Source organism: Zophobas morio, unplaced genomic scaffold (genome assembly GCF_036711695.1).
Source record: "Zophobas morio isolate AGI-343-1 ecotype UQ-CSIRO unplaced genomic scaffold, CSIRO_AGI_Zmor_V1 ptg000012l, whole genome shotgun sequence".
NCBI lineage: Eukaryota > Metazoa > Arthropoda > Insecta > Coleoptera > Tenebrionidae > Zophobas > Zophobas morio.
Genome location: NW_026972117.1, coordinates 28,978,137 through 29,002,134, shown reverse-complemented (window position 1 = coordinate 29,002,134; position 23,998 = coordinate 28,978,137). Strand labels below are relative to the sequence as shown.

General features: G+C 34.1%; 1 protein-coding gene across 3 annotated transcripts in view; it reads left to right on the top strand.

Moving 5' to 3' along the window:
- Nucleotides 1-23,998, top strand: part of LOC135128153 (WD repeat-containing protein 47) — an 86,022-nt gene that overhangs the window by 5,165 nt on the left and 56,859 nt on the right. Inside the window, exons 1-2 of one of the 3 annotated variants that reach the window (XM_064055043.1) lie at nucleotides 6,721-6,918; nucleotides 17,680-19,272. In XM_064055043.1, the coding sequence (XP_063911113.1) occupies nucleotides 6,851-6,918; nucleotides 17,680-19,272 (1,661 nt within the window). In that variant the 5' untranslated portion in view covers nucleotides 6,721-6,850. Of the gene's footprint in view, nucleotides 1-6,720; nucleotides 6,919-8,468; nucleotides 8,536-17,679; nucleotides 19,273-23,998 lie in introns of those variants that run through there. The other 2 variants (XM_064055045.1, XM_064055044.1) reach the window with 2 other exon arrangements.

The following is a 23,998-nucleotide window of genomic DNA, read 5'->3' as shown; positions in this document are numbered from 1 at the left end:
TTTTCGCATCTCACCACTGAGTACACTCAGGTCATTTTTTCCAAATCTGACACTGACAGTGCGGGAGTTTTGCGAACGGATATTATATTTAAACTTACAAACTTAATAACGATCATTTGATATAACTCCGATTTTCTCTATTTATTAATTTAAATAAATCCGGTTTCACAGTGTAGCATCAACGAGGAAGTGTGGACTAAAAATTTACTTTGTAGGAAAACTTTTAGTCAGATATTTCACCTTGTTGTCCTCCAAAGTAACCGAGTTACTTGTTATTATGTGTCTGTGACTTAATTAAATAACTCTACGGATATCAGGTTATTGAACCTTCCTTAGAAATTATTGCTTGTTTTCTTAGAGAAAATTTTCTTGAGTTATGTATTATACATGCACATGTACAGGTAATTCTCACTTACCGTAACTATAAGGCCCCTAGTACTTTCTAAATTCTGTAAATGTTATTTTTGACATTTTTTATTACTTAATTAAGTACATTATTCACTAAAATGATCATAGGTTTAAATACTACCAACGCCGTCTATAATCTCACATTCTACAATGGTATCCCATTGGATATTTTTACGGACCTTCGTTGTCATTTGATTACCTGTTATATATTTATTATCGAGTAAGAAGCATGTTTTCAAGTTAATGAAGCCATATTTAAATATCGCAAACACCTGATGTGAACAGTAATCAGAAGCTCATTGTATTTTAAGGCGAGTCGCTCCATAATTCCTTTACGTGAGATACATAATTCCGTTCGTATGTATAAAAAAACTCATGCACATTTTGCATCGCTACAATATCCAGAGCATTATTTACCAAAACCTTTAGCAAATAGCACATTATTTACAAAAAACTTTTTTGTTAAAAAACCTCTAAATGCGTAACTTAAACTAATGAAAACCATATAACATAACTGAACTTTGTTTTGGATATTCCCAATACATAAGAATAGATTTTTCGTGGCGTTTTCTTTGTGGCAGCATTTCCGATTTTTTTACAAATATTTAATGTAATAATGCCAACATTGCCAACTAACCATGTACAGTAAACAAAGACATACAAAAGCTTATTGTGCTGTCGACGTTTTATTTGTCATTCCAAGCGCCGTTACCGATAGCGTTCTTAGGATGTTTGCATTATTGGTTCAGTTCAGTCTTTATTTGAAGGAAAAGAAATGGAATGGAATGTGTTCGAAAGAGTAAAAGGTCATAAACATTCGAATAAACCTAGAAAGTAGTCTTCACCTTCGGGGAAATAGGTACCTCACGTGCACATTAATGCAATCAATCTGCGTTCAGTTCAAATTAGCAAATTATGAGAAACTATGACGGCAGCGATATCTCGTCGATGCCTTCGTTTTTCTCTGCTTGTACTAAAGTAAGTTAAAAAATTTGGTCAAAGATTATTTCGATAGAACTTCCTTAGTACATGCTTAACTTCGGCTGTTTATGTTTAGTCTTCGAAAGAATTCGCCTATTAGTACGTTCAGCTTACAAGCATCAGCGTATAAAAGAAAATGAAATTTGATTGATTTTGTCTACTCAATGCAGTGCAGAGGACTGATTATTTAATTAATCACACTCAGTTTTTCCCCAAAAACAGTAATCAATTTGAAGAAAAAGAAATTCGGCAAAATTGTAAGATACCGGGCAAAATTTGATTAACGATTTACCATGCTTCCAACAATCGTAAAATATTTGCATTGGGTTTTTGCAATTTCAAAGTTAAATTGTAACATACTGTTTTATAATTGTGATTTTTTTTCCCCAAATTCTGGTAAAAATTCAACACGGATTTATAAATCACACATGTAGGAGCATGTTATTTTATAAAATTTAAAGAACTGGAAGAGGACGTCATAATTTTTTTGGGAATCATAAACGAAAAAAACTTTGATTAACGATTTCTCACGTTTCTTTTAACTTCAAAACATTTCCAAGATTTAAGAGCATCCGGTTTGCAATTTCAAAGTTAAATTGTAATTTTTTTCTCAAAAACCTGGATCTCTAGTATGTAATTTATAAAATTTAAGGAACATTTATTCGGCAAACTTATAAATCAACGTCATCAATTTTTAGGGGGGCATAAACGAAAAAAAAATATTTACGATTTTAAAACGTTTGCAAGTTTTTAGAGCATTCGGTTTTGTAAACCTCGAAAAAAATGATGGCATCATCTCAAAATTTTGCCGAATAATTCCAATCGAAAATGTGCAAAATATAATGAGTGTATACTTGTGATATATTTTAATGATTAAATCAAGAACTGCAAAACCGAATGCTTTGAAATCTTGCAGATGTTTTAAGGTTATAAAGAGCATAGTAAATGTTTAGTCAAAATATATTTGCTTATCCCCTCCAAAAAATTGATGACGTCAGCTCGAAAGTTTGCCGAATAAATCCTATCTAAACTGTAAAAATATGATGAGTCTGTACTTGTAATTTATCACTCCATTCATATTTTTTGGATTTGCATATACAGGGTGACTCAAAAAAATTAATGAATGCGTAAATATATTTTATTGATTTAATCAGGAACTACAAAACCGAATGCTCTGAAATCTTGCAGATGTTTTAAGGTTATAAAGAGCATAATAAATGTTTAGGCAAAATATATTTGCTTATCCCCTCCAAAAACTTGATGACGTCAGCTCGAAAGTTTGCCGAATAAATCATATCTAAAATGTACAAAATATGATGAGTCTGTACTTGTCATTTATCACTCCATTCATATTTTTTGGATTTACATGTACAGAGTGACTCAAAAAAATTAATGAATGCGTAAATATATTTTATTGATTTAATCAGGAACTACAAAACGGAATGCTCTGACATCTTGCAGATGTTTTAAGTTTATAAAGAGCATAATAAATGTTTAGTCAAAATATATTTGCTTATCCCCTCCAAAAACTTGATGACGTCAGCTCGAAAATTTGCCGAATAAATCATATCTAAAATGTACAAAATATGATCAGTCTGTACTTGTGATCTATCACTCCATTCATATTTTTTCGATTTGCATATACAGGGTGATTCAAGAAAATAAATGAACGCGTAAATTTATTTTACTGATTTACTCAGGAACTACAAAACCGAATGCTTCGAAATCTTGAAGATATTTTAAAATTATCATAAGCATGGTAAATTTTTGATCAAAATGTATTTGGTCGTCCCCCCTAAAAAATTTATGACGTCACCACAAAATTTTGCTGAATAAATCCTATCTAAAATGTACAAAATATGGTGAGTCTCTTCTTGTGATTTATCATTCCATGCAAATTTTTTCGATTTGCATATACAGGGTGACTCAAAAAAATTAATGAATGCGTAAATTTATTTTATTGATTTAATCAGGAACTACAAAACCGAATGCTTTGAAATCTTGCAGATGTTTTAAGGTTATAAAGAGCATAATAAATTTTTAGTCAAAATATATTTGGTTATCTTCTACAAAAAACTGATGACGTCAGCTCAAAAGTTTGCCGAATAAATCGTATCCAAAATGTACAAAATATGATGAGTCTGTACTTGTGATTTATCATTCCATTCATATTTTTGGATTTGCATATGCAGGGTGACTCAAAAAAATTAATGAAGGCGTGAATTTATTTTATCGATTTAATCAGGAATTTCAAAACCGAATGCTTTGAAATCTTGGGAATATTTTAAAGTTATTATAAGCATGGTAAACTTTTGTTCAAAATGTATTTGTTCATCCCTCCTAAAAAAATTGATGACGTCACCCTTAAATTTTGCTGAATAAATCCTATCTAAAATGCAAAAAATATGATGAGTTTGTACTTGTGATTTATCATTCCATTCATATTTTTTAGATTTTCTTAAGAGGTGGTTCAAAAAAATTAATGAAGTCAATTTATTTTATTGATTAAATTAAAGGCAACACTTATTATTAGTATTACACCCCAACCAACCCAATTTGGTAGACACAAAATTTGTTAAAGGAAAAACTCGGTTGAAACATAAGGGTAGTAGGCTTATTTACATCGACTTTAACATTACAGACCTGGATTTGTTTTATGCGCTCACTTGGTTCCGCGAATGTGGAATAGACATGTTTATAATCAACCAATTGTGAATTTCACCGTCAAGAATTAAAATAAAACCCAATGTTTTATATAATAAGCGGAAGTCGAAGCAATAAAACCGATGGTCGTTTTGTTTACAGTTTCTCTGTTTGACTCTCACGTATGCTGTTACGCTTGTCATCTTAAATTAAGAATGTTTATACATAAACGATTTTCAGTTGCCTTTCATATTACTAGACAGCGGATTTTTGTCGGGCTACGTCACGTTTAATCGGTACTAATTCCATAAATATAATTAACGATTTATTAATCAAATGGCTAAGTAAATGAGAACGGGAATTAACAGCAGAGTGCAACGAAACAGCGTTATTCTAATCTCAAATAATCGAAGTGCAGTTCGCAACCGCAATGAATTCGCATCCCGTACGAGCCGTACCGAGTTTGGCCTTGCCTAGCCCGACAGAAATCCGCTCTCTAGATATTACACACCGACGCCGTATACGTGAGTAAATTGTTTCGTTATTTTATTGATTATAAGAAATCAATATTCAAAACGACCCAATTAATTTTCCCGAAAATTTGGGAATACAATAATTTTATTCTTAGTATTACACTACATCTATCCCAACTGATATACGTGTCCTTGCAAAAATGTTGATGACGTCATCACAATTTTTTTTTAAATTCCCACTACAAAAATGTAATGAGAAAAAAAAACACAATAGGCATGCAGTCGTCAAGTTTCCGACAGCGAGGGAAGTACTGTCTAAACTCTTTAGACCAATTTTTTCTTAAAAAAAAACTGGATTTATTTCATTGTACTTCAGAGGTGAGAGAAATTCTGTCTAAAAACTTAAGATCAATTTTTGTCCTATGCAGGTGACCACCTGAAGGCTGATCGCTACCAGGGGAGGTTCAGGTGGACCAATGCCTTGGTGGGTTTGGCTACTTACTTCTTGCGATTTTGTCTCTGATTATGACACACTTTTTTTACTTCCCGAGCGTAGGCAAAGGAAGTATTGTTATCGAGTCCGTCGGCCGACTCTACCGTTACGTTTTCTCGATCTTTCATGACCCCTGGAGGACGAAGAAATAAATCTCCCGTTTCCGTCTGGCTGTCCGTCTGTCCGTCTGTCTGTCTGTCTGTCTGTCTGTCTGTCTGTCTGTCTGCCGTCCCGGATTTTTATTAGACAGATAATCTCCGAAAATACTCGACCGATTATTGTCAAATTTTGTGTTTATGTTAGGAATATCATGTAGATGGTAAAACGCTAACCAAAATTTGTCTAATCATCTCCACCAATAATGTGATGACGTCACTTTAATATTGTAGATAGGGTTAAATTGTATAAAATAACATTGTCCCACACATGTAGTTTATAACTCCGAATTGAGTTTTTATCAGAAACGTCCAGATTTTTGAAAAAAAAATCAAAATTATGAAACAACATTTTGCAATTTAATTTGGAATCTGTAAAACCGAATGCTCTGAAATCTTGCAAATGGTTTACAGTTAAGATAAGCATGATCAAAACGTATTTGCTAGTCCCCCTTAAAAAAATCGATGACGTCACCCCCAAATTTTACTGAATAAATCTTATCTAAAATGTACAAAATATGATGAATCTGACTTGTGATTTGTCATTCTATTCATATTTTTTGGATTTGCATATACAGGGTGAATAAAAAAAAAATTCGTGAATTTATTTTATTGATTTAATCAGGAATTACAAAACCGAATCCTTTGAAATCTTCGAGTTGTTTTAAACTTATCATAAGCATGGCAAGTTTTTGATCAAAATGTATTTGCTCATCCCCCTAAAAAATTAATGACGCCACACTATCTTAAATGTGCAAAGTATGATGAGTCTATACTTGTGATTTGCCATTGCATTAATATCTTTTAGATTTGCTTACACGGGGTGTCTGAAAAAAATTATGACTGAGCCAGTTTATTTTATTGATTAAATCAAGAACTGCAAAACTGAAAACTTTGAAATTTTGACGTTTTGAAGTTATTGTAAGCATACATAACGCCAACGTGGAGCAGAACGAGAAGGATCAAGCTACATTTGTAGTGTTATTTTTTGTAATAACAGTAAACATATTGATCAAAATATTTGTCTAAAATTTAACACTTTAATGACAACATTGTTTAATTGGACACTTTTTCGTTCTACATAAAACTTGGGTGATTCTTCCTCCATCAACATTACTAACCATATTTACCAAAAATTGTAAAGTAGAAAAGCAGTCGATTTTTCACGCAGTCACCACCATATTCTTGTCGAGCTTCGGTCATTATTATTAAGTTCTACGATATACTTTACATATTTAACAATAAACTAAAAATGTCTTGGGCGCCCAAAAATATTGCAAGTTGACGTATTTTTAAGGCAGTGAGTACATCCCTACTTGAAAAAGTGTCTACGTGTGACACATTTGGTAAGACTTCAGAAATGGTGTGTTGTTAGTGAATAATAGTAGCGTTTTCAAAATCCCGTTTTTGAATAGATGTGTTTAAAGATTATTTCTGCAATTTATTGATACCCACATTATGGGAGCAATAAATTCTGAGCAGCATTTGCTCCGTCCCGTGTGCAGTTCCTCTTCGGTAAAGTTACGGTACATGTGCGTCGATTGCCGCAATCTGCTTCGCTGATTACCCGCTTTTCCTATTTGCAGCAGTCGTCTGAGTAACTGCAACAAAAACTTTAAATTTCGTGTCTCCGTGTTTGGGTGCTGTGGTGAACTGTGCTATAAATTTAATATGGAGATAAGAAACCATGGTGAAGCATGGTGGTTGTGACTCACACCGAAATTTGTATACCTATTACTTACAGCCAGGATTTTTTTAGAGGAAGGTTGGTGTTTTTTTTTTGTTAGTGCGCTTTGTCAGAATATGTTTCCGTTGTTAATAAATAATTATAAGCGAATTCAAAAATATAGTATTAAAAAAATAAACACTATGAATGAAGAGTGAGTAATAACATGACATTTAAATCCTTATTTTTTTTCATTGGATTTATCATGCGTGATTTTACACATACTGCAGATGACGTAAGACCAAAACTATAATACGTTTTAAAAATATGTTCAGATGTCAAATGCTCCACATAAAGGTCGCAAGTGAATCTTACTCGTCGGTATACTAGAATATTTAGTGCAAGTGAATGAACACGGAAGGTCAAGAAACTGCAGTTAACAAACGTCTCGCAACCAACCGGCTGATCGTGAATTGAACAGATGTGTATTAGAATTTATTGCAAAAATTATTATTTGCTGTTCGTATAGACCATCTCTAATTTATCCAGTTGTCGACACCATTCATGGTGTAAAGTAGCTACCATTTTCAATTTAATGTGGCTTTCTATTTTGTTAAAATTCATAATTGGAGAGTCAGTGCTGTTGAACTGAATTATAAAATAAATGATAAATTGTTGTCTGTTACAGTTTCTCAAAGCACTGTATAGAAAAACTAATAATTTCAAATTTAAGTAGAAATTTCAACAGAGTTCAAGCTTTAATTAATTCTGAAGTGTACTAGATCTTGAACTTCAAAATAAATGGATTTTAACATTCACTTGTAGTAATAAAAATAAACCGTTTTAGGATACACAAAAAGTTGAAGGTTATTTTCATGACTAGAAGGTGATCGTAGGTATGCGTCGAACTAGTGACCCAGGCCACTATTGGTATCCTCCTTTCCAACTAGGGGGTCATCATAATCTCGTGTCATGTTACATGTTGTATAAACTGGTTTAGCGATGAGCTTTATTTAATTACTCTATGTTATATTTTTTAAACAAAAATTATCTTATTTCATTAGAATTCTATGTACGTATTTTATTAATTATACGGTTCGTACCCATATTTATCGGTATTGAAAGTTTTTGTTGGTATCTTTAATTTCACTTATTTGGAAAGTGGACATTACTGGCAACCAGTATGTGTCAACAAATCCCAGAAATGGTTGCACTCCGGATAGTGCAGACTTCTTATTGCACAAATTGGATGCATTTGATTAGCAACTTTTCTCATATTTCATTATTTACTTAGTGTTTATGGATCATTAATCGTCTTAGCCTAGTTAACAAGCCTTGTATGTTTAGCCGCTAAAATTAATGGTGTCGGCAATTTATATATGCCTCATTTGCATCTGCAATTAACAAGTGAAATTCTTGGGCAAAGTTTTCGTCGTAGGTAGAATACCGTTCAAAGTGTTTACAAAATAAAAAATAAACAGTTGTGTTAATGAGAATAATGGGTGAATATAACATAGTGGCAAAATAATCCGTAAATAACTAAATGTAGAAAGGTAGAGAGTGACAGATGGTAAGTCGCATCAGCATCCGTTGAGGTAGATTTCTACTCAGTTGTTCTTATTGAGTTGTCATGATGACAAAAATTTCACAGGTTTTATAAAGATAGTTTGATTTGTTGTCATTTTGGTTATGAATTGTGTTTTTCATTTACTTAAGGTAAGTTTACTTTTGAGTATTAATGATAAGACACAAAACAGACTGATTTAAAAAAACATTTAATTTTAATTTAACAGAAATTTGTTGCTTGTTTACGTTCTTTTCTACCATGTGGTGTTATGTTGAAATAAGAATATTAATATCCTCATTATACTTCCTATTTGTACCGAGAAAACCTTCAAAAGAGGGTAAGTTTTAAGGACGTTTTACACTGCGTAGTTAATTACAGAGAGCATAAAACGAAACATTAAAAATTAAAAAAAAACTCTTGCCTACGTGTTTGAATAGGCAATGGACAATACCGATGTAACGAGTTCATTAAGATAGGCTGTTCACGTAATGAATATTGTATAAGGTCATTTTCTCATACACGTTAAAAATAACGGGTGCTCACTATCGACTTTTCAAAAAGTACATAGAAACTAGAGTTTTTCTTGAGTGACTGAACATAAACTAAGTAAATATTGTATAGTAAGGGGGTCGTTTAAACCAACCACTGTTTATGTTCGAGTTTTCTCAACGTTGTACAAACAATACAAACATGCCGAACTTCCGTTTCCATTTTTCTGCCCTCTGTGTTGATAATTTTGTGAAACACATAATTTCCTAAACTACTGGACTGATTACTGTGTTTTGAGTGTTTGTTAAGAATATTTTGTAGGCGGTGCAACAACACCCAAAATTTGTCGTCCATCCCCACCAAAATATTTATTAGATCATCTCAGAATTTTGCCAAGTTAGTCGCACTTGAAATTTATATTGGCACATACTTCTTCATTTGTAGTTTAATAGTATGTCCATGTATTAAATATACATATACATTATTATAAAAAAAACAAAGTTGGTTGGATGAAATTTTACAATTTATACTACAGCCAGTGCATATAAGGAAGTTCTCAATAATTAAATAGGATACTAAACATGGATTTATTTTTTGTTATTTGTTTGTTAGTATATTTTTTGTAAAACTGTTTATTCAGGATGATAAAACACAATAATTCTCAGCTATAGTTTTGTCATCTTTACGGCTCTTTATCGTATTTGCTCTTATTTTTGTTAGGAATAAATTACATAAAAAGTCTGCAAAATTGTATAACTATTTATGTTACGACTTTCTGAGAGGTATAACAATAGTGCTGTGAAAACTTTTACTTTCTGTTTTGCTTACATTAGTAGTTGTACTTTGATTGTAAACTAGTGTACTGTTGTTCACAGCTGAAGTTTTGTTTCGGATGTTTTACAAACCGCAGGGGTCATTAAAACAATAACAATCTCAATAATAAAATGAAAAATTTACACACTACTCAATTTGTTAGAGCTTCCAAGCAAGATATCTTGCTGGGAACTGTCAAGAGGCTAAGATGACGTTTATCCCTAAGTAGGCCCTGGAGGAATTAAGTCGTCCCGCCCCATTAGTCTTACGGAAATAATATACATAAATAAATCCTCCTACAGAATAGAGTAATAAATATGTAAAAAAAAACTTGTCTAGAGTTATTTGGATAGAATGAACTTCCCTCATCCCTGAAACACAAGCAAAAAATTAAGGAATTAATTTTATTAATTAAATCAACGGTTTACTTAATTTCCCCGAATCTCAACAGTACTATTGCTGCTTATTACTTATTCTTATTAGTATTCTCTTCCCAGTTTAAAGTGGTTTTTATGACAAGGTAATAAACATTATCACCTCATTATTACCCCAGACGGACAATATGAGTTGAATAACAAAGAACGGCCGTGCAAGAACCAACCACTTCCTTATTTACGGCTAGCGATTTATTCCATTGTCCCCAGCATCAACTTTGACACAATGGACCAATCATAAAAACCACTTTAACTTGGGAAGACAATATTGCAGTATACGTATAAAAACTGAAATATGTATTTGTTGACAGAAAATATATTCAGATAATCCTACTCCTGTGCCTGGTGTTATCCATCTCTATTTTTATCTTAACGTAGAGGAATTATTGTAAAAAATAATAATTGTGGAACAATATTTTATAATTTTATATTGATTCTGAATTATAATTTTGTCGTCCAATCATGATCGGCTTAGATGAGATTAGAGTTGCGGACGTTTATAAAAAGAAATTTGCGAATTGTATTGTTAAAACTTTTGTGTACTGCGCAAATGCAGTTGTAAGGTTAACCACCCCTGACAACTTTTCAAATTAATTTTGTAAACACAAATAATCGCAGACTCCGGGTCCAGATAACAAGTTGTATTTGTATCAAATAAATAGTGAAAGCACTTCATCCTATCTCACATTATTATATGATCCTTCAAAACGATTAACATTTAGTTGTCGAGCTATCGAACAGTATTTACCCGAAAACTTTGTCGACAAAATTATTTTGAAATATGCAAGCATTTTTTTGATAATAAAATTCAAGACGATTGACTGATGATTTCCGTAATGTAGTTGATGAAATGCAAAAAAGTAGCGGCTCAAGATTTGAATCTTGCAGGATTCCTGTACTTGGTATACAGGGTGTCCCAGAATTCGCGCCATTCCCGTGAATGACATGTTCCCTCTCCCGAACTGTGCCGTAATTCGCAAAAAGAATTGTCCAGGCTTTAACCGTGTGATAACTGGAAGGCGATTAAGTTGACCAATAGAGAGGCTGCTTTTATATCCGAACGTTTCTATGTTCAAAGTTACCTATGCCAAGAACAAAAAATCGGGTAATACTAAAGTTGAATGAATTTTTTCCAAATCCCCCTCCGTCAACAAAAAAAACAGAAGTATGGTTATAAATTTAATCATTTTGACAATTGTTTGTCATAAACTGTCACGAAGTTCATCACTGACCTGAAGAGACGCTTCTGCGCCAAAGATGACTGATTAATGTACACAGAGAGGTCAAGGTTTACTTTAAGGCAAGTAGCATGGAACAGAAGTTATTTCTGCTGCCATTCTAGTTAAATTGTATTTAACTGGGCTGTACATGTCGTAAGAGAAGCTGTTTCATTTCATCGTAGGCAAATAATACATTTATTACTATTCTACACAGTGTAGATACCGAAGAGCAAGTATTAGAAGTCATTTTCTTAGAGCCCCGTGAATAATGTGTTGTTCTTTTTAACAAAAATTAGTACATTTTCAGAATTCACTATGCATCATATCAGTGATATTAAGTTTATCGTTATTTCTAAAAAAGAGTACCACATGTCCATTCAAAGAACGTTATTAAGTGTACTAAAACATAAATATCGCTTTTGATTAATCGGTGCTTATGATTTTCAATAAACAGTATCAATTTTTACTAAACAGCTTTCTTGCTGATACCTAATCTAAGCAACGAAAAAAGAGACGAGACTCCAGTTCTCTGGTGTATTAAGATCATAGGTATCTGCTGTGGTGTCAATCATGTGGGGGAGATACTGAAAACTGAGACTTATTCAAGAATAATATTGATGTTGCACATGATGATTTAACAGTTTCTTTAAAGTTGCGAGTACTTTCTAGAGATTGAAAAGATACGAATAAAAATTATAACAAAAATCGTTTAGTTGCATTTTTTTTAAGAACAATACAAACTATAAACAAATCAGTACCAATACCACTAAGTCATTGATGTCTTATTCATACTAGTATAAAGAATATTTGGAAATGATGTTAATTTATGGAAAATGTAAACGCTATGCAGCCACTGCTGTGCGCGAATATACGGTCTTTTCCCCAATCATCGGCTCCTTGACCAGCATGTGTTTTGTCGTTTGTTGCATCCATCAAAAGAAGATGGATCTTTTCAGCCTATTCGGAAAGGCCGTGCTGGGGCTCCACGGATTATACGCGTAGACGGTGAAGAACAAATGGCACAAATGAATGGATGCTCAAGATCGATCATGCATCGTATCCTTCCAGACAAAAATCTGCATCCTTACTATTAACGAAAGTGCAGCATTTTCCCGAAAAGGAATATTTAATGCGCACAATTGGCACTTTTGGGCAAACGAAAATCCACATTTCGCTAACGTAAGAGCATATCAAGAGCAATACTATTAATCTATGAGCTGGAATCGTTGTACTGTAACGTTATTAAACAATGTGCTCAAAATGATCACCATTAACTTCAATGCAAGTTCTAACTCGTCGAATTATGTTGTGTTGTATATTATTTAACATCTTAGGAGTAACTGTAGCGTAGGCTTCGTGCAGTCTCTCTTTCAGTTCTTCTAACGTATCTAGGGGTTCTCTATATACGTAATTTTTAATTTGATTCCAAAAAAAAGTCCAAAGGAGAAAGGTCTGGAGATCTAGGAGGCCAGATATTAGTACTGCCACGCCCAATCCACCTATGAGGATAGACTCTTTTCAATGTTCGCCGGACAAGTATCGAATTATGTGGAGGAGCGCCGTCGTGCTGAAACCACATATTCCGCCGTACATTCAAAGGAACGTCTTCCAACAACGCCGGAAGCTCTAGTCGTAGAAAATTAGCATATGCCTCCCCATTAAGGCGATCAGGTAACACAAACGGCCCCACCTAAAAAAACAGGAACGGAGTTTAGTGATAATTTTATCAAATGTATTAAAATTTTTACCACAGTAGTACCAATGATTCCAGCCCATAGATTAATAGTAAATCGCTCCTGATATGCTCTCACCCTAGTGAGATGTGGATTTTCGTGTGCCCAGAAATGCCAATTGTGTGTATTAAACATTCTTTCTCGGGAAAATGAACATTCGTCGGTGAAAAGAATGCGCCGTGAAAAATCAGGATTTAGTTCATTTTGTCGCAAAAACCATTGAGCAAAATGTACTCGTCGCGGGTAGTCGGTTGGTCGCAGACGCTGCACTCTCGTGTAATTGTAAGAATGCAGTATTCTCTCTTGAAGGATACGATGAGTGGTCGATCTTGAGCATCCACTCATTTGCACTACGTAGAGGACACTTCTCCTAGGATCCGCTTCCATGTTTTCTAACACTCGCTCTTCAGCACCTACACGTACATTCCGTGGAGCCCCAGCACGGCCTTTCCGACTAGGTTGAAAAGATCCATCTTCTCTTGCTCGATGTAACAATTGGTGAAACACATGTTTGGTCTGGGTGCCGACGATTATTCACGGGGCTCTAAGACAATGACTTCTAATACCTGCTCTTCGGTAGCTACTCCATGTAGAATAGTAATAAATGTATTATTTGCCTACGATGAAATGAAACAGCTTCTCTTATGACATGTACAGCCCAGTTAAACACAATTTAACTAGAATGGCAGCAGAAATAACTTCTGTTCCATGCTACTTGCCTTAAAGTAAACCTTGACCTCTCTGTGTACATTAATCAGTCATCTTTGGCGCAGAAGCGTCTCTTCAGATCAGTGATGAACTTCGTGACAGTTTATGACAAACAATTGTCAAAATGATTAAATTTATAACCATACTTCTGTTTTCTTTGTTGACGGAGGGGGATTCGGAAAAAATTCATTCAACTTTAGTATTACCCGATTTTTTGTTCTTGGCATAGGTAACTTTGAACATAGAAACGTTCGGATATAAAAGCAGCCTCTCTATTGGTCAACTTAATCGCCTTCCAGTTCTCACACGGTTAAAGCCTGGACAATTCTTTTTGCGAATTACGGCACAGTTCGGGACAGGGAACATGTCATTCACGGGAATGGCGCGAATTCTGGGACACCCTGTATTTTACACCCTGATTCCGATTGATAAGGTATGAAACAAACAAAGAACATAATGTGTCAGGAAAGGTGCTAAGTTTCAGTTTAGCTAACCAAATGAGATTATCAATTTGGTCAAATGTTTTTTGAAAATCGGTATAGACTACGTCGACTCGGTTTACTTGTGAGGTGAATCCACCTTATCTTTAATTAGCAAAATGCGGCAGCAACGCCTACTTTGACTTGAAATTGGTTACTTTTCGAATGCTGCACCACGTAATTTTCTCTTAGATCTCAGATGATTAAAACTGTTACTTTAACATTATAGGAGTATTTTTTATTTAACGAATAATGAACAACGAAACGAGTAAACTAGAGACGAAAATCACCAAAAGGCAGTTGTCGCAAACGCAAACTCTTCAGCTTTATCTAAATAAAATTTCAACGTTTTGTTGTTTGAATGGTCTAAATTTAAATTGAAATTTTCATTTTTGTACCGGCTCAGTAAATTTTGTAATTGCGATTCATAACAAAATACCTGGCGAAATCCACAGTAAATCATGTAGAGGATTAATAGCTCGTCTTCGATGCTCTGGATCAGTTCACTGAGCTGAGATCTTTTTGAAACTGGCAAATTTTTGAAAACTGGACACAGCTCCATTTTTCAATTTTGGGAACTTTGATAAAAATCTTTCCCGTCTTATCCTCTACATGACTGATCAATAAGAATGTCATCTGAAATGAAGTGGTTAATGCACCCAGCAGCCGATGATCCTGGAGCCCACTGTTGTTTTGGAATAAAATAAAGCCAAGCTTCCCTTAACAAGACATCTTTAGGAAAACCAAAAGTTTTTCAGCGTTGAAGCACACAAAAACGTCTGGGCATGATGAATCTAAAACCATGAAGTTACATTAAGTTTTTGCATTTATTCTTAATTCCTTAATAATTACAGTATTTGCTGTATATTGTTTTTTAATAAACGTGCTACATACCTTTGATACTAATTTCAAAGACTTGTTTTAAGAAATATGCAGAAAAACAGAAATTCAAATAGACCTTGCTCTGTATCACGATATGTACATGTGTTTCTGCCGTCTAGGAATAGGACTCCGTACAGTGTTGCCACTTTTACTGCAATACGGCTTGTTGAGTTAATGGCTGAGTAAGGGTCCTTTGGCTGAAACATGCTAAATTAGTAACTACAGACCTTTTTTCCAGTGAAAAAGAGAACTACATAATTATAAGATTTTTAACAGAATCGTCGAATGTGTTTGTAAAATATGGATTCAAACACTTTCGAGAAGTTACAAAGAAGCGAAATTGGACGATAATTCTCCACACTGTCCAAGTCGTCCTTCTTAAAAATGAATGTAACACAAGCAGTTTTCCAAATGCTTAGGAAAGTTGGAAGTTTTTAGAATTAAGTTAAAGATACGATGTAAAGGTTTAAGACGTAAGTACAGTCTTTAAGAAATAGAGGCGGTAATATTGTCGATTCCTCGAATAAAACTATCTTTATCTCTTCTCGGATATTGACGTAATTGATAGTAGTATTGTGGAATAAAAATTAACAATTGAAGAAGGGGTGAAAAATTCTGTGCTGTTGTGTTTCATAAGTCCTGGTATTCGCGAGGAGCCTTTTCTTAATTGAATTAAGCCCACAACTTTAGAGGATCGTTGGTAAATGAATTTTCAAGTCCCGCAATATAGCGTTGGTATGTTAATTAATACTTTGGAACGAGGATGATGGTATATAAATTTTTAAAATGCGTAGAGTCAAAGTTTTTTGATTCGTTAACCATCCTGGATTTTAGACGTGAGCAGTTAATAATTTCTTGATTAAGCCAGGGAGGGTAGCAAGACGAACTCTGTTTATGATGTTTGACAGGAATAAATGTAGAGAATCTAGGGTAACTTCTCGTATAGCATAGAACATGCATCATTGTTATTATTATCCAAGAATGACCGAACTATTTCGAGGAGCATTCCGTATAGAAGTGGAAAATTGCCTTTCCTAAAATAGTTTCCAACTAGTATTTAATGAAAATGTTACAGTTGGGGATTAAAATTAAAAGGATATTAAAAAATCAAATGGCAATGCCGGGTGAAATGAATCTTCAGGTAGAAGATAGTTCGATTTATTTACTAAGCAATTAAAATTAGAAAATATTAGGTCTAGATTGTGATTATGAGAATTAACAGCTGTATTGTAATGAATGTAATTATGAATATCCTTTATATTTTATTTAATCATTAAATTATTCTGAAAGTGAATAGGAGTTTTTATTTTTCAAGAGGAGTAGTAAGCCTTTATTATGTGTATTAGAAGAGTTTTTTTTTCCCTCAAAGGAAAAAGTGTATTTTGGACGTTTCATAAATGTGGAAAGTTTGAAAAATATTTTCAAAAAAGAATGCCAGTATTCAAATCAAGCTATTCTTTTGACAGAAAGTAGTAATCATGAGGATTTAGTGGTATTCGGAACCTGAGAGAGATTTTTTTGAATATTTGATTAATTGTGATTTCTCACTGTGGAGTGTTCGATCTCATATTTCAGTTTACATGTTGATAGTTAACAAAAATTCAGATTTTCTAATTTCGATATTTTTTCTTTTTTAATTTTTACACCAAAATGTCAACTCGTTTATATTACTGTATAATGAAACAAATATAGGTATACGCCATTCCGTTGAACAAATATGATTAACACTTTCACAACGCTTTGTATTAGAGTAAAAGTGTATATTTTCAAATGTATTTAACTTAGTGTGACAAGTCATAGTTACTAGTTCCACACGAAAATCGATGTGTATACTAAATTGAATCACCCGAGATTTTAGAATTATTTGGCCTGTTTTTCTCAAGTTTTTGTATTTTCTGTTCCATAATTAGGACGCGGTGTATTTTTAAAATCAGAACTTTACCAAGTGTGTGGTTTTTAGTCGCGTGTTAACTGTATTTGACGGATGTTTTCTACAACTCCACTAATCTACGGACGTATTCCAAACCACATATCATGATTTGTTTTGCTGAAAAAAAAGTACTGTTTCGTTTTTGTTGGAGACCGCTGATAACAGTATTCAAAAATAGACATAGCGTCTGTGGCTTCACTCCAGTTTTAGGCTGCACCTTTATATTTGTATTTCCGACGCACTTATTTCCGGTTCAATTTCGTGCGTTTATACACGTTACCGTTATAAGAAACTGTAACCCAACAATTGATTCAATCAATGTTGACAAAGTAGAGTCAGTTATCACTGATAATAAATCGCAACGAATGGGCTTGTGAGTTTTTGCAGTTATAGTCTGAATCTCAAATAATTTCCGTGTCTTTTGAAAATCCATGTCGGCTAGTTAAGTATTTAAATTATTGTAAATTCTGACGTTTTGATTTAACAACATTACATTCAAGATAATGATTACCGTCTACATTTTTTGGTAGAGCGGTCATGTGTAAAGTAAACCGACTTGGATTCTGTTCTTTATGACCTGTTAATAAAAGTTGAATTTGTTGCAGATTTCAAATTCGGTACGTCATGCCGTCGGCTCGGCTCACCCTCCGGGAGGAGGACGTGGTTCGACTGGCCCTCGAATTCTTGCACAATCGTGAGCTGCATATTTCCCAGTTGAGCTTAGAACGTGAAACCGGTGTGATAAATGGTAATTACTCGGACGATGTTCTTTTCTTGCGACAACTCATTCTCGATGGACAATGGGATGACGTATTGGAATTCATCCAACCGTTGGAGGCACTGCAGGCATTTAATATGCGCAAATTCAGCTATACCATTCTTAAGCACAAATACATAGAACTGTTATGTATTAAATCGGAAGCAAACGTACAAGGAAATAGTGTTGACAACGCCGTCGAAGAAGTCGTCAAAGTTTTAAACGATCTGGAGAAATTTGCGCCGACAAAGGAAGACTACTCGAATTTATGTTTGCTTTTAACTTTACCACGACTGACAGACCATTTACAATATAAGGATTGGAATCCGAGTAACGCACGCGTGCAGTGTTTTCGTGAAGTATATCCTCTAGTGGCCGAATTTTTACCCGGAGACAGGAAATCTACCGATGCCAACGCGAACAACTCCGCGAAAAACGATAGGCTTATACAGTTGATCATCAAGGGGATTTTGTACGAGTCCTGTGTGAATTACTGTCAAGCTAAGGCCACAGGGACGACGGAATCGCAATCGCACGAAATGAACTTTTCCAGATTGCTGGACGGTAGTGTGGGTTTCAGTGATTCCGATCTTAGTTTATTGTCTTGGTTGCAAAGCGTCCCCTCGGAGACGTTTTCGGTACCTTTCGAACAAAGGACTTTAAATGTAGACGTAGAACGATTGGAGAGGCCTTCATTGGAAACTTCGTGGACTGAACATATGCTAGTAACTCCAATTAAACCAAAGACGTTCCCCCACTCGGCGATGCCGTTTACTCGTCCGCGATCAGCAGCCGACATCATGACGCGCTCTCTGATGCCCGTGTTGGACGGGTTGCCGTACGGTTTCGCTAGTGGCGGAAGCGCCGGCCAGAACGGCAACCCGCGTCTCATGGCTCTGAGTACTGGAGATATTTCAAACGGACCCATGTCGCGGAGCAGTTTCGCCAGTTTTCATTTAACCGGAATAAAAAATAACAAACTGATGAACACGTCTGTTGATCGGCTTTTCGAGAACGAAGGAGAGGTTTTTCTGAGTAATAGCTACGCAGAGTTTCAACAGCTCCCCTCGATTCAGGAACAAACTAGTACGCCTAAATTAGCCACGCCACCGTGTACTCAGTCTGCGGTTAAACCTAAGAGTCCCGAACGGAAAGTATCGAATGCCTCGACGCCAGAACACAAAGGGCGAGAATCGCCAGCGTCGGTCGGGACGGCTCGGTCTTCAAGAAGAGACTCGTTGAACGAAAAACCTGTTAACGTTGTGGAAAATGTACTTAGCGGTCCGGTAGAACCGACTTTAGATAGAAGTTACAATGGAGATCTTTTTAGGGAGTTCCAAAAACAGAAACAAAAATTTCAAGAAACCATGGCGCTTAAGGAGAGAGAGCGAGAAGAGTTGTTGCGACAGATGAATCACGAGAACAAATTGATTGATGACTGGTGAGTATCGTATAATAGTTAACAGCGTGTACTAAAAGGCATCAATTTTTCACTTCATATTTGATGCATGGCGAAATTGTCGCGTCGGGTAAATAATTGCGTTTCGTTGTTCGACTTGTTTTGGTTAGATGGCGCCAACTACATCAAGTATGGTATGCAACCATGATCTTTTCACTCGTGTATCAACCAATCATTTTTAGTTTTAACGAGAGTGGTGCTATTGCATCAAGACAATTATTTTGCAAATGCAAAATTTAATTGAAGTTGAATTTGTAGAAACGTCAGTTTTTTACTTCTATGACAATGTCATGGGGAATGCTCCCTCCGGCATATAAAAATCCCTCAATGGGATTGTTGTATTTAAAAAATTCACTTGATGTATCTCAAAAACAATCTATTCATGACAAGAGAATAAATGTTATTGATTATTTTACACACTTGCGACGTTACTCAAAAGGAAATAAACAATGTGGTATGAGTGAAGTCATAAAACAAATGGTAAAAAAAAAAAGATTTTGCAACAAATTAACGGGAATTCGTAAATTAGTGCGAACGAAACATATGTTACCAGCATGTAGCCGTATTATCGCCGCCAAATGTGTAAAGTAAATAAAGTGGCATGGTTTAGAAAACACATCTAGTGAAGTAGTTAAAACTTATTCAATCACGGGCTAATATTCCACATTTTAATCCTATGTTAAATAAATCCAGGATTATTAAATATTTAATTCGCTTTTCTATAAACCGGCCCCTAGACTTTTAGACAAAACTTCCCTTCGATTCTTACAAAAGGCTTTCCTTGAACAATGACAGTGCTATCCTTTTTGAATTTCGGGAAAATAGATTAAGTGTTTTTTATAATAAATAAAATTAATTATTTCATTCATATTTTTTTTATGAATTACTACATAAATAACTAAGAAATAAAATTAATAAACTACGCGTGTACAGACGTACATTATCTACATACTGTTAATAGCACCTTACTTAACAACCTTTGGGATGACTTTATAAAAATTTTAATTTACGGTCAATCAAGCTGATGATAACGTTAAAGCATGTATTGAGTTTCAGAGAAATTAGTTTACTGCTTTTTAAAATAAATTTTATTTGAGAACAATTTAAATGCGCACTAGTTTTAATGAAATGTGAAATAAGTCCCAGCATTATTAAAAACATTTCAGCACAGAAGAAACTATTTCTGCATTTGTAAAACTGAAAGGGCAATAAATAAAATAATGGCAGATTATTTTTTCTATTTACGCAATAAGTAATGCAATTTAGAATTATTTAATTAAATTTGCTCATTCGTTAAAATAACTGTTTCTTTAATAAATCAATTTGAATTTGAGAAAAAATAAACGAGCATTTCAAATGTTCCGTAAATTACTAAAATGTGCATTAGTTCACAGTAAAGTGGGCATTACACTCTCACTCTTTAAAAGACGTGTCATGTGCTTCATTTCGCGCTAGTTCGGCAGGGAAGGAATCCGCCCTTCTACAGTAAAAAAAGCATTAATTATTATTCACTGAATTAATAATGTTTAGTAATTAAGTTTTTTGATGAAAGAATGTTTATTTTAAGTTTCTTTGTTAATTTTTTCAAAACTTTTAATTTGTTTAGTTTCTTTTTTGCTATGAATATCTTATGTTTTTGTTAATTTTGTATGCATTCATAAAATATATTTTAATACAGCAGGTTTATTTTTGTTTGTTATTTTCTACAAAGTTTCAATAATGCACGCAGTACAGAAAATCATTGCCCAAAACAATAATTTTATTATTCCAATTTGCACTTAGTATAATGCACAAAATGCAAAAACTTATGGCGCAACATAGTAAATTTAATGCACAAATGTTATTGCGCATAGTATAAAATTTAATGCACAAAGTATTAAAAATAATGCACACTTAGTTACGACCCATTTTATTTTACTTCATCTTTCGATATACAGTGCATCTTTTTTAAAAGTGGCCATAGGGATTCCCATGTTAAATTTTATACCCCATGTTAACTTATGTTTGAGTAAACATTCAGAGCTGAAATTTTTACTGGATGTAATTTGGTTTATCTTTTGTCGATTTTATTAAAAGTCATGTTTTAAATTAAAGGGTATTTAAAAAAAAAAAAAAAAAAATATTTGGATATTTTTGTCACTAATATTCTAGACAGCCATGTAAAAACAGACATTTACCTGACGTTTCTAAACTTTGATTACTTGTTCGATTACTGGTTTTTAGTGACCGAAATTCGTCAACAGTATACAATTAAAGAAAAAGTAGAAATGGTCACTGATGGATACATTAAAGCCTTATCGACAACAGAGAAACTGCGGAAAAATTTGCTGCAACATTCCCATACCAACATACCCGGCAAGAGCACATTTTGAGAATTTTATGGTAGAGTTATAAACACAAGTTTTTTCGATCGTGGACATTAAAATAGTAATTTACGCAACTAAGTTCGGGATAGCCTGCTTCCCGCATGAACGCTTGTTTGAGGCACGACCGAAGGGAGTGCCGCATTTGCGTGAATGCGGGAAGCAGGCTCACGAACGTGTTGTGTACAATATTTTTTGCGACGAATAAACCTTTAAACTGAAGAGATTAACTGTGAGTTATTTATAAACAACGCCATTGACAGCGCCATCAACACGTCACAATGTTGACACTACCCGAGTATTTTAAGGTTACCATGGCAACGAGAAGTTAAATGCACGTGTGCGGGAAGTTCAACCTCCCACACTCTGGTGAATGCGCGAAAGCTATCAAAAAAGGTCATGAGTGCAAAAAGGTATTTAGTGATTAAATCAAAATTGTGGTGTCAAAAATGACAACTTAAAATGTTAAGTTAAAACCGTCTATGATGTACCAAACTTTTTTAATCAAAAGAATTTTTATTTTTTAAAGCACAAATTAATAAATTGCTGCAAAAAGTGGTAGTGAAAATTAAAGTAGAACCCTAAGGCTATTTTCTCCGAAAAATTCAACTCTGGGTTTTCACCCTAACAAAAGTTAACATAGGGTCTAAAATTTAACATGGGAATCCCTATGGCCACTTTTAAAAAAGATGCACTGTATGTAAAAAAAACGTAAATTTGCAAAATTTATGAGGTCATCAATGATTTTTTAAATGAGACGCTATAATTTTGATTGCATTATTTAACAAAGTTTATTTTTCTGCATACGAAAATGTAATTTGATGTAGGGGTTGCATAACAAAAAAATTGAGAAAATTAATACTCCTAATAAACAAAATAAACTTGTTTTTAATGATAAATATTAAATAGACAGAACAGTACATTGGAGTAAAACTGTATGCAATAGAAATTGTTCAAACTGTTCCTCATTCACTATCTGACACCAACCCAGACCAGATGGTAGACCTGATTGACGGAATTTTCAATACTCTGGCGACTTATACAAGTCATTATATGACGAATTCGTGCTTTCAAGTCGTATAAATTACCGGGTCTGTTGATGTAAACACGACTTTTTAAATGCTCCAAAAAAATCAAGGGGTGTCAAATCCGGAGACTTAGGTGCCATTCTATTGATACACGCCTTCCAATCCACCCTCCATCAAATTGATTATTCAAAAAAACCCTTACATTTATGCCATAATGTGGTGGTGCCCCATCCTGTTGGAATCAAATCCTGCGATCTAAATTTTGTGAATTATCTGGATCAGGAAACGGAGCAATTAGACCCGGAAGCACTGCGGTTATAAGATGATCTAAATATCAATCTCCGTGAAAAAAAAAGAAGGGACCAACGAATCTCTGTTTATTATTCCCACCCAAACATTAATTTTTTTGAGGACGTTGGGTGTGTGCCACTTGAACCCAATGATGTTGTTCTCGAGCCCAGTAATGACAATTCTGTCGATTTACGGTACCATTTAAGTAAAATGTTGCTTCATCCGAAAATACGATACTATTTAAAAAATTAGGATTGTCGTCACAATGTCTCATGAAGCTTTCACAATATTCCAATCGTCTGTCAGGATTATCTTCTGATAGTTCGTGGATGAGTTGAACTTTATATGGATGCAGTTTTCTGTTTTTAAATACACCCAAAATTCAGCTGAAATCGGTCCAGTAATTTGGGAGTAAATATCTAGCCATTCGTCAAATGGACCCTATTAGAATATTTCGCTAGCTTACGCTCGACCAATAAAAATGGTAAAAAGGGTAAATTAGAAGTTTTCTATAAGCGGGTTCACATTGACAGTGATCTGTGAGAAAAGAGCATCAATAAGACAAGCATGCTCTAGAAAATTGGTTTTTTCTTCATTTTAGCACAGGCAGATCTGTAATAAATTGCCATCATCTATGTTTTAGTATCCAGTTACATTCTTTTAGTGATCATTTATAATAGACATGGTGATAAATCATTCGACCCCGCGCAAAAGGCGCAGAGTCGTAATTTGTGTTCATTATTATTAAGTTTTTGTTTTGATTTTTGTGTTAATTTAATTTGATTTAATGCCGGAAGTAACAATGTGCGACATCCGTTTTTACTTTCATATGTCGTTTCGTGCCAGATTTAAATATAATGAGCACCAGTAAAGGATTAGAATTGCTTGCAGCAAAAAGCAGAAGTCTGTTCAAGGCTGAAATAATCGCACACTTTAAAAAAAGTAATTTTCAGTGGCGCTATTTATTTGTAGAAGTTTTAATGTGCAACATATTTTTTAGCAGCATCATTAGTTTTAGAATTTAAT